This window comes from Ylistrum balloti, unplaced genomic scaffold (genome assembly GCF_031769215.1).
Source record: "Ylistrum balloti isolate Yb309-2 unplaced genomic scaffold, AGI_CSIRO_Ybal_v1 Utg369640, whole genome shotgun sequence".
NCBI lineage: Eukaryota > Metazoa > Mollusca > Bivalvia > Pectinida > Pectinidae > Ylistrum > Ylistrum balloti.
The window spans coordinates 1-12054 of record NW_026781901.1 but is presented as its reverse complement, the minus strand read 5'-3'; the positions used below and the strand labels follow the sequence as shown (position 1 = coordinate 12054).

The following is a 12054-nucleotide window of genomic DNA, read 5'->3' as shown; positions in this document are numbered from 1 at the left end:
TTAATTCAAATTAGCATAAGTTTCCGACACAACTCTTGCGTCTGAGTTAGCGTAATCGTCCTGCAGTTCGACACCAGTATTGCCGTAAACTGGCTGTGTAGTAGTCTTGGCTCCAGGCAGAAGAGGAAGGGGTGTTTTTATCGCACTGTGTTTGGGTCGTGGACTTGATGTTCCGGATTTTGACTCCAAGTTTTGATACACGGTAGTAGATGCCACTGGAACATCTTTCTGTGGGTTGAAATCTTTTCCGCCTTTTCCTTTCCCAGCAGCAGCAGCCGCCGCCGCAGCAGCAGCAGCAATGCCATCTGCGTAATAGTACTCGTCACCACCAGTAGCAACAGGTGGCGCCACCGGTGGATCTTGTCCTGTAGGTTTGGACGATTTATCTAATACATCCCGACCATAGTATACCCCGTCATTATCGTTCTGTATTCCTTTATCCCCAGGAGTCTTGATTGGCGTTGGTGCTGTTGATGATGAAAGTCCTCCTGTAAATTTAATTGGTCAGCAATTTTTATTGTCCATTCTTAAAACCATCGGTTGTTATTATGATTCGTGATCAAATAACAAAGCTATACTATTCATATCAATACCCTAAAATAGAAAAATAGACGTGGCTTATTTCCTTTAGTAATAAGAAAATATTTTTTTTTGTATTTTGTTACCAACGACAGGCTTATTTTCAGGAGAGGCTTATTTGTGGTCGCCTTATTTTGTAGTTTTTAGGGTATAATAAAAAATGTATCTTTATAGAAATCTTATTCACGATCTTTGTGTAATTACATTGACGTTGACTTCAAGATAACTTTATTAATTCTTAAAATCACAATAGACTTAACAAATCTGTATGATTTTATCAATATCATACATACGCAATTCTAAACATGATTTCGATAGCGATACTACAGATATTGTAATTATCGATCTCTCACTTTACACATTCTCTGATGTATCTGAAGATTTGATGTCCCCGATACTTACCTGTTGGGGCTGTAGCAGTTATAGGCCCATCAGTCAGTTCAATAAAATCTTTTTTCCTTCGTGACCGAGATTTTAGCTCTCGACAGGAACATCTTAATTCAAATTAATAAAACCAGGTATTAATTGTAGTAATGATAAACGTAATTATAAGAATTCAGTAATTATAAGAATTCGAAGATTTTTTTTATAAACCGCTTGATAAAAAACAACAAAAACTGTCACAAAGCGGTTCAATTTTTCTAATCTTTCTCAACTCACCGCGGAGCTTACAACCATCCTGTTAACAGGGTGTACACAAAATGTTCAGCTCTGCCTAACTACGAACTTAATATTACAGTTAGGCTAATATGAATTAACAGACGATATATTTATTCGACAATAGACAGTTGGATGCGTGAAGAAAGTTGTACTGACGACTCTTAATCATCAGGGGACCGTCCCTCGATCACACTATGTTAAACATATTACTTTAGTTTCTATTTTCTATTCTAATTTCTAGCGATATTAACTAAGCTATTTTAAACCTTACACATTCCTAACTCGTCGTATTTTAACTATGGTGTTACTCACGCATAGCTGAATGAGGATTAAAACATGATTTTTTTTTCGATATTTATGTGCATAGAATGAATGATTACTCAGAAAGGAATAATACTCAAATGAATCGCCTACCCTTTGTAAATTAATCAAAATGTGTTTATGAAACAGATGCAACGAATACTTAAGTTGGACATTAAAACTGAGCTGTGTAAGGCATGTGCTAATTACATGCACACTTTGTGAATCACCTATGTCTTTATGAGGTAATTAATTTTTTTTTTACATTCAAATGCAGGTCAAAGGTCACGGTCAGGTCACATGGTGAAAAAAAATTGGAACCATTGGAAAGGATTTGCAACAAAAAACACACATGTCAAATATGAAAGTCCTACATCTTATTGAGCAACAGTTATGGCCAATGCTATTTTATTCGAATGTAGGTCAAAGGTCATGGTCAAGGTCAAATGACAACAAAGTAAGAAATAAAACTAATACAAACCTAGAGACAGCAAATACAGACATGAAAATGTGGAGAAATTTACCTGCAAGCGCACCACAGAATTAATACGATAATTGCCACGAGGACCACCGCGGCCAGGAACCCAAGACCAGCAACCAGGGCTGGATAGTCAAGCAGTGAAAAGGCACTCACTAGGAAAGAGATGTTTATATGTTTATATTATCGTTGGCAATACCTCGGTGTTCGTTTACGTAAGAAATATAACATGCCTTTATAGAATTTGGTGACAAAATATCGACATCAATAAGTCGTGTGTTCAATAAACGATATGCGTCATGCAAGTGTTATTTGAGCTGGTCAGGTGCGACAGAATTCGACTCTGAGAGTGGAAAGCTCACATTAAGTCATTACAATTGGTTTTCCATGGAAATACACTGTTGTAAAAACAATAACGAATATTTTTTTGTTCTGATGAAGGTGACCGTGTAGTTATTGAAACGGCACACTCAAATCTACTGGTTGTGTTATAAGAACTTCTACTGAATTGACATTGCCAACCCGATGAAAATATTCCTAAACAATAAAAGATATTAAAAGAATTGCAGACAACTGATCTGGTGTTCTCAGGTAATAAATTGTAATCACTTGGCATTGAATGGTTGTCCAAAGCTCTTCAAATCAGTTTCAATCAAGTCATACGATAAATGTGATATCTTAACCCTAAGAAACTATTTTGTTGCTCGACATTTTTCGTTTACTGGAATATGCTACCTATGTAGCGTAAGTATAGTAACAAAGGTTACTACTTACTACTATAGCTCTAGGGATGAATTTGTTAAATATTCAGATCAACCAATTATTTACTCTTCAAAGTATTGATTTATTGCAGATTTCAACTTTTGCTGAGGTAGTAAATAGACAAAGATTTAACACTTTTGTGTTCCTTATTTCATGTCACCAAATATAATGACGAGTTTTCGTAAATAACCTTGTTCCTGCCAAGGTTTGTAGCGCTGTCTTGCTGGTATTACTACCGGTATCCTCATCGTAACACTAAGTAAAGTTAGTAACAATCGCCTGTATCTCACTTGAAATACACAAGTATCACACTTGATGCTCTCCAGGACACCGTTCCAGCACATGACCTTGACTAATCCTAGCCAAAGTTGTCGACAAAAACGCTTTCATTTTGTGCAGACCTGCATCACACCTATGTTCGCATCTATCTAGCATCTGTTGCACACATTGAAACCCGACGTGCTGTTCAAGATTTTGTTTTCAACCAGTATTATACCGGTGTCACAACTGGTGTCCTCCAGTGCCAGTTTTGTAAACTATACACCTGTCACTTTGTGTAACATTTATTGTGTCACACCTGGTACCCTCCCAGCCATTGTTGCCCACGCATACACCCTCACACACACAGACATCTGCCACATTGTATAACACTCACTTATATCACACCTTGTGCCCTCCTAGCCACTGTTACACACATACACCTGTCACTTTGTATAACTCTTACCTTCGTCACACCTAGTTCCCTCCCAGCCACTGTTACACACACATACACCTGTCGTTTTGTCACAAAGAGATGTCTGACCAGCTGCACAATCACAAAGCCCTACACAGTTTGCCCCAAAGGTGTTTTCTGAACATTCTGTAAAATAATAAAAGATCAATATTTCACATACCAAGATTGTTATTTTTCCAGCAAATGCTTTCAATCTCAAGTAAATATTGACATCAAACTTAAAAAAAACATTTTTTTTATATTGATTTGTTTTCCATTGTAATAGTATTTGTATTGGGTAGAGTACTGAGATAATTCTATTTAAAGGACTCATTTCAATATAGATTTAAAATTAGATTCAGTAGAGCCAAACAATGAAGAATCATTCAGCTGTGTCATCTTTTCCAGAATTTGTCAGTGAAGCTAGAGGCCCTAAGAGTCAACTGAGAAAAATCAAAACTTGTGGACGAGGTTTCGGTAGCACATGCTTATATTGTAATGAGGAATGTAAAGAAGGTATATATGATACTATGAACAGTAAAAAAAAAAAAAAAAAAAAGGAAAAATTGAAATACGAATAGCTTGGCATCTTACTTATATTATAGCCTTATATATCTTACATATCTTATAGCCTTATATATTATAGCCTTATATATCTTACTTATATTATAGCATTATAGCCAAATGCTATAAAATGCTCTATTGCTAAAGACAGGGAAGTATTCATGCTTGTTTTGTATTATTTACAATTGACTCACCAGTATTACACGTGTCACCAACATAGCCTGGTTTACACGTACATACACCCGTCACGTGATTGCACACTTGGTAAGCGTTTAGCGGACAGGAACACGATTGTGAACATTGATCACCGTATTTCAAAAACTCACACACTGGAAATAAAGGACGAAAATTCTATCATGAATTTTTTGTCTCTATGAAATATTATGTTTTTTTTTGTTTTAGGTATGGATGTGAAATTTGAAATATTTTATTTTGCGCTCACTAAATCAACAGAGGGACATTTCTATTTTTCAAAAGTCGCATAATTGAGTCCAAAAATGACTGGAGATTTTGATATATGTTACTGCAAAAGGTTTTTTGACAGGCAAAGGGAAAGAAAATCTGGAAAATTTTACCAGTTGCACAAAGAGGCTGGCTGTATCCCGCAGTACATGTGCAATATCCAGTCACGTGATCACAGGAAATAGAATTGTTAGCATGACAGGCGCATTGAGATGCACATCCGGTTCCGTAGAAACCAGTATTACACGCTATAAAAGATAAAGGAACGACATAAATACCTTGAAGCAATATTACAACGTTATTTCCCACTGACACTTTGATGAGATTAACTTGATTGTTTAAAAAGAGGAAGGATATATTTCTAGAACGTCAAAATGACCAGACGTAAGACTACCGATATCTCGAACGCTAAGCATGTAAATACTGTGTTCATTACTGTAATACTGAGTCAACACATCAATATGTACATTATATATTGTGTAAAGATATATAGATATGGGGTTATTAAAGCTGTGTAAGAGTTCATTTACTGTTTACCCTGAGAGCAGTTTGTTCCATTATATCCAGGTTTACATGAACACGTCCCATTGTAGTGGCACGTGTCGGTGTTATTTCTGTCGCACGAGCAATTTGTACATTGTTGCCCGTAAGTCCAAAGTGGGCAAGCTGCGTAAAGAAATAAAACATGTGTGGATGTTAGTCAGTTAGCACGTGATTGGTTAAAGTGATCCTTGCTGCGATATATAAAATATTGTACCCATGTTTAGTCTCTACATATAGTAGTGTGTTTTCGTGATGTTTGAAATAAGAAAATTATTCCACATAATTTGAAATATTAATTGTAGATGACAGAATGAAGATTCGGACGTAAATTCATACAAAATATTGAGTATGAGATGTCGCATTCCAGTCAATAAAAATCGAAACTCTCAGTATCTGTTTCGGTGAACTGGATGACGTGATAAGTTCACCTAAGGAATGTCATATAACATTACAGTAAAATCAATAATTTTCGAGGAGAATTTATTTCATTATGTTATCGGGTCCTTTATTTCAATGAATTTATAGGTCCACGAAATTATAGATAAAGGTTAACATTGATCATAGTGCTAGTGGATTTTGTGTCCAAAATCCATAATTGTATATTTTTGGAAAACCGCGAAATTTCAGCCCCATGAAAATATTATTTACAGTAGGTGCATGAAGGGTAAACAAAACAGTCAATAAATCAATATGACGTCTAAAAAAGAAAACAAATGTTAATCCCTCCAAAAGATTGAGATACGGTACCGTCATATTTTGATAAAAACGCTAATGAAGGTTCCATCAAAGCTAACGACAATGTTAGTTGGTTTTATTCTGTAAGATTTAAACAAGGTGGAGTAAGGCAGCTGGAGTTACTGACTATAGTACACTTACGATTTTGTGGTAAGGGTAACGGATATGAATTTAAACAAATGAATCTACTATAAATGTACTTACTCTCATTACAGGTCGGGCCTGCATAATTTGTTGCACATGTACATGTTCCATTCACATTGTCACACGTGAGGGTGTTATTGGGATCACAGAGACAAGTTTGTTCACAGCTCGCGCCAAAGGTGTTATTAGAACAAGCTGCAAACCATTCAGTATATATTTAACAACTTCATAAAACACACACAAGTGAACAGCACCTTTCAATATCAATTATGAAATAGAAACAGAAGACAAAACGTAAAAATATAGCTGCATCATGTAGCTTTTGTCTTCCATCCAGGCCATTGATCCGCAAAAATGCACATTTACACCTGCTTCGTCCTTTTAGGACTTGCCAGACATGTCAGTAGCCTTAACTGTGAAAGCATAAGAGGCGGCTGAGGGAAATCAGAATTGGTTGAAATAAATATGTAATAGAATCGGATGTGAAGGTGAACTGAAACCTAAATTTCCATAATGAATCTTTTCAAAAATGGATGTCAGATTTGACTAAACTGTGCCACTAACAAAATGATTTTAAACTTGGCATTCAGAAAATTTAAGTCCAAATCAGTGATTACAACATGTAAGCTCCAAGGATTGTAAAGAAGAAAAGTCACTAAACATACGTACCAGTTTCACAGTTAAGCCCTATATAACCTGGCTTACAGGTACAGGTACCATTAATGTTGTTACAGGACACAGCATTAGCCTGTACACATGTACAATCACTTCCACAACCAGCCCCGTATTTCCAGGCGCTACATGCTGAAAACCAAACACTTTAAAGAAACTTAACTAACATTTGATGGTGTCACAGTGATACAATTGACGATACATTCTTATAGTCGTCGTAAAAATCTCACTGGAAAACATTATTTTTCCTGATGTAATATGAAGCTGGACGTGTTGGATGTTCGTTAGTATACCTGTTCGTTGTTTAACTGTTCTCATTTGGGAACGTGACATTACTTACTTGGCCTGACTAAATTTCAAATGGCGGGTATCGCCGATAGAGTAGAAGGCGCTTACTCTTCTGGAACATTCCTGAGTCTCCATGTAAATTCAAATATTCATCATATTTACCATAGGTTTGATAAATTTTGAGTTTCCGTGGGCTTATTGTCATTTTCTATCGTTTTTCTTGCATAATATAAGACAATTGATATATGAAATACTAAATGGATGTATAACACATTCATAAAGTAGGCGATAACTATTAGCAACGACCTAACGCGCTTACGTTTATGTAGAATCCTTTCATTGGAAAATCAATTGTTTATGCAAAATTTCCCCCAAGTGTACCTTACAAAAACATAATCATACACAGCATAGCAACAATATAAACTGAATTGCATCATATTCATAGAGCCAATCCGTTCGTCTAGGACAGTGGTGATAAAGGTGTATTATTTTACATCTCATGGGATGAAGTGACTTAGGAAACTCACTTTTGACATGGTAAAATTAACCTCAGAATTGAATTTGAAAATAGTTAACATTATCATGGTTATGTTTTGTATGCATATTGCCGTTGTTAGTTGATAACGTGTGTTGATAACACGTGTGTTGAAAGTAAATATCTTCAGTAATACTTTGATAACTCGACGCATCAAAATACCTTATATTATCAATGTCACGAAAAATTTTACTTACAACTTTCACAATTCATGCCACTATACCCGATCTTACACTGACAAGCAAACCCAGTATCTTGGCCGCAGGCTTCCGTGTTGGTAGCATCACATAGATTACATAAGGCACCTGGAAATATCGTTAGATCACAATTTACTATGCAAACTATATAACCATGTAAAGATCAGTAGGTTATTTAGATGTATTATTCAACAACACAACTTTATAATTTTGTTTTAAACCCATTGGTTACTCATTCAACTCGAAAGTAGTACAATGCGAAATTTTCATTATCATTAGATATGTATTTCACTCTTATGACAGAATATTTTGTGAATATTCACTTTTTCTTCGCACTCGTGAAAAATATTGATATTTATCATATCCGTGAAATGCTTATGATATTAAACGGGAAACTATCAAATATCTTCTATATACAAAGCTTCAGTAATCAGTAACCATGCACCGACACAGTGTATAAATATTAAATCACAGTTAATATTTCTACATTCATATATCTAATTATACATACCTACTCCACCATCTATTATTATTTGTGCGGGAGCTGAAACAATCATTTGTAAACTTTAGGATCAATATCACTTAGTACCATTACAGGATATTTTATCTGAATTACTGCTACTTCAGACAATATTTAAATTAGTTGATGCTTTGTTAAGAAGTGTAGTTTCTCTTATTTCAAACTGAAATAAAGTGCTGGAAGTCTGAAAATTTAGAATTGATTTGGTTTGGTAATTCTTGATTTTAATGAAGGAACAATGAAAGAAAACGATTCTATTGTCAACTCATAATTTTGTTTCTTGTAATTATAGAAATATCATATTAAAAGACATTGCATATTCTTTCGTTATTCCGCTTAGCTGTCATTATTACAATGTTCCAATACTATCTCTCTACTGATTTTTAAATTACAACTGATTGCTATTTAAGTACCATACACTAAAAACTCAAAAACAAGCCGACCTCAAACATATCTATTTCCTGGAAATAAGAATGTACTTTCTTGCATAAATGAACATGCGTTTGCCCACTCAATGGAATGGTCCAAATAGAGATACATTACCTATTCCAGTTAGGTTTGTCTGGGAAACTTCTCCTGAATATAAAAGAATAAATATATGAATAGATAAATATTTCGATATAAAGACAATTGACTTTTCCAAACATAAGCTGAATATATTTTCGTCCCTGGTTATTTTAGCTATTGTATCGAAATACATGAATTCGTCTCAAGTTCATTTAGCCCATTGGGGATTATATTAAACAGTTATATAATCCCATCCTGAATTCGCGCTCTGTGTACATTGACGACCAGAGTGAACATTAATGATTTCCCAATGAATACATTAATTAGTGGTGACATTATCGTCTTAGCAAATATGAACAAACTGTATTTTATGATCACAATTAATAAACATATGCTATATAATTTTCCTAAATTGACAATGAAAAATAAATAACGTACGTTTTCCTAGATGTGTTATTCGTCGTTTTGAACATGTTCTCCCTCTCCATCCAGACTTACATCGGCAAGTTCCAGTCACGTGATCACAAAACAGCGAATTTTCTGGGATACAGTTGCATTTTTGTTTACACGAATCACCGTAAGTCCAGTAAGAACATGCTGCAAAAAGATATAAGCAACATTGCAATGTACACAGTGTATTATTTTGAAAATTATATAGCAAATCGATATATAACAACCTTCTGAATGGTTAATTAATGCATTGTTATATACTTTCAAAAAACGACAACACTTTGGGTGGTTGCAGAACATTAATTAACCTAGTGAGGAGATCAAATATAATTGGCTGTTGTATCTAATAAAACCAATTAAGGCTTCTGTGGAGAGAGTTCCACACTATTTTCATCTCTCTTCTAAATACTATTTTCTCTCGGTCATATTAAATGGTTGTCATTTTTGCTTTAATGTGACGCCATTTATCTGTTGACGTTATAACTGATACTGATCCTTAAAACTAAAAGCAAGTCGGATTCACGATTATTATAATAATAACATATGCAAAGAAATCCACTTACTGTAGTGATCCATTGCTGAGTACTGAGAGCAAAATGTTTGGAAAAGTGTAAAGGAGTATAAATTCAATTTCATTATTTAGTAACACGAACTTCTATGGTATTGTACATTTGTAACATATTTGCACATATATCGGATAACACATATTTACCTTCACATTTCCTTTCCTCTGCTAGCCATCGATATCCGGACGTACATTTGTATTCTTCCGCAACAGAATAATTGATGCCAGGACTTAAATGAACACAAGATCAACAATTATTGAACAGAACAGAATGAAAGTTGGCTGACTAATGAAAATGTATACATCTCAGTGCGAACGGGTGTACTATTTGCACAAACATGTTTTTAACTATCATGTACTGCAGTTTACATATAGATGTTTGATCATACATTTCCTTGCGGCTGTTGTAGCCAATTTTATATTACACTGATAAACGCACATTTTCTTCCAGTATACCTCTGTGACTTAAATACACTGCAGACAAAACATAGTCTCTAATAGTACAAGCATGTATGTTTGTTCAGACAAAATTTGTGTCTCTAAACACCTGGAAAAGTGATAAACAATTATATAATCAACTTATATAGAAATATTTAATTATATGTCTCCACTGTTAAACAAGAGCACTATAACCACCGATTCATACCAACAACTGCTTCAGTTTTTAATCAGTCTACAATACCTTTCTTCCTGTGTCTGTATCTCGTGACACAGAAATCCCGTTAGCAACAATAATAGTATCCAAACATCACGTAAAACAATGATGGTGATTTCTTTTGACATTTTTTTTCTAACAGAACGACATAAATCATTAACGTATATATGTTATGCACACGTTGAAGTCTGTGTCGGCTGTTTCCGTTCACATTGTGAGAACGCCTACTATCTACATCCTGGGTTCTAGATACATTACCATGTTTGTTCTGTCAAATATGTCTCTGATTCTCCTCCCTGTTATCCGATATAAACACATGGGTTTTTTCCAAAAGGAATCAGTTTCCAGAGAAGACTCTGACACGGGAAGGAGAACTTCACAAATAGCCACGATCTAGTCACGATCATTGACAAAATATTCTTGATAGATTGCTTTCACGAGAGGACTTAAGTTTACCGATATATAATGAAAAACACATCTTTCTCGAAAATATTTTCAATATTTTCAATATCAATCAATTGTAATTCAGATATCGATGTCCTAGTATTACTTGATACATTGTGGTACTGTAGTTGTCTGTGTTGTGGTTCATTTAGCCTGGTCTCTTCACTGGGTCATCGATGATGTGGTGAAATAGTAGTCACAGACCGCTAACATTTGGTTTCATTAGTCAATCCAGGCAACAACATCTGTCAGGATATATATCCATGTTGCAGTAAATTAAGACATAATGAGATAACCAGAAAGGAACATTATGCGTGATTTCAACGTTTAATGTACTACATTTTGTAATTCAGTTTAGGTATTCCATAAGTGTAATACAATGGACAAATATCAACTCTAGTTGCTCCTGCTCTCATTCTTACAAGAATTAATTAGAGGCGAACCATGGAATTCGAATCCTTAATCATGAAGTAATTAGCAATTAGCGAATAAATTAGTCAATAAATAACTATACTATCAATGTGGCACTCTCAATATACTTAATGATTACAAAATTGGTGATGACACCATATAGACAAGAGCGAAATCCAGGAGCTACTAAAGGAATCTACGAAGAAGCTATCGTAGACGCTTTGATGTAATCCTGTAGCACCTGCGTAATTCATTTTTCAGTTCCTATATAAACATATGCATATAATTACATATGTGGCAATGATGAATTAAGTCATGTCAGTGATAACACCTGATAAACAATCCTTTAACTTATATAATTGTAAAGCACTGAGTACCTTGAGGTATTATAGTGGTCAATACAAGGAAAATTTGATTGTCAAAATATGACAGAATGCCAAATTGGCAGCCGGAAAGTGTATACTTTAGAGAGTTTACTTAAGTGACATCACGAATGCCAACAAAGAACTATTTCTAATATAGCTCGAAACATATATAGCAATAACGATACGCCATAACGGTTCCGAAGCATATTTGAAATAGTAACAGTCCTGGTTCGGTTATTACTTATACAATATTAATATTTTAATCACTCAACCGTCAAACGGCCTTCCTCAATAGTTGACAATGGGGCTGGTTTGACAACACTTATGCCGCTGAGATATTTCATCTATGCAAACGTTTTTCTATGTCGCACAACCAGTTTAGTATTTGCTGTTGTAACTGATTAAAATAGTTCGAAACAACATGTAGGCGCTGTTGTAATACCATGTAAAGAAGTTAATATTCACATGATAAGCCTGGTTTCCGATCAGAACACTCACCCATCACT

At 34.8% G+C, this 12054-nt stretch overlaps 1 protein-coding gene across 1 annotated transcript; it reads right to left on the bottom strand.

Annotated features, from left to right (window-relative positions):
• LOC132554139 (multiple epidermal growth factor-like domains protein 10) lies at positions 1-9903 on the bottom strand (the record flags this gene model as incomplete). Its single annotated transcript, XM_060218443.1, has 9 exons — positions 1-488; positions 982-1073; positions 2064-2172; positions 3504-3638; positions 6000-6134; positions 6609-6743; positions 7632-7739; positions 9157-9255; positions 9821-9903. Coding segments are annotated over 9 exons (1384 nt in total), but the record flags the coding sequence as incomplete, so codon positions are not given.
• Between the last annotated feature and the right edge of the window lie 2151 nt (positions 9904-12054).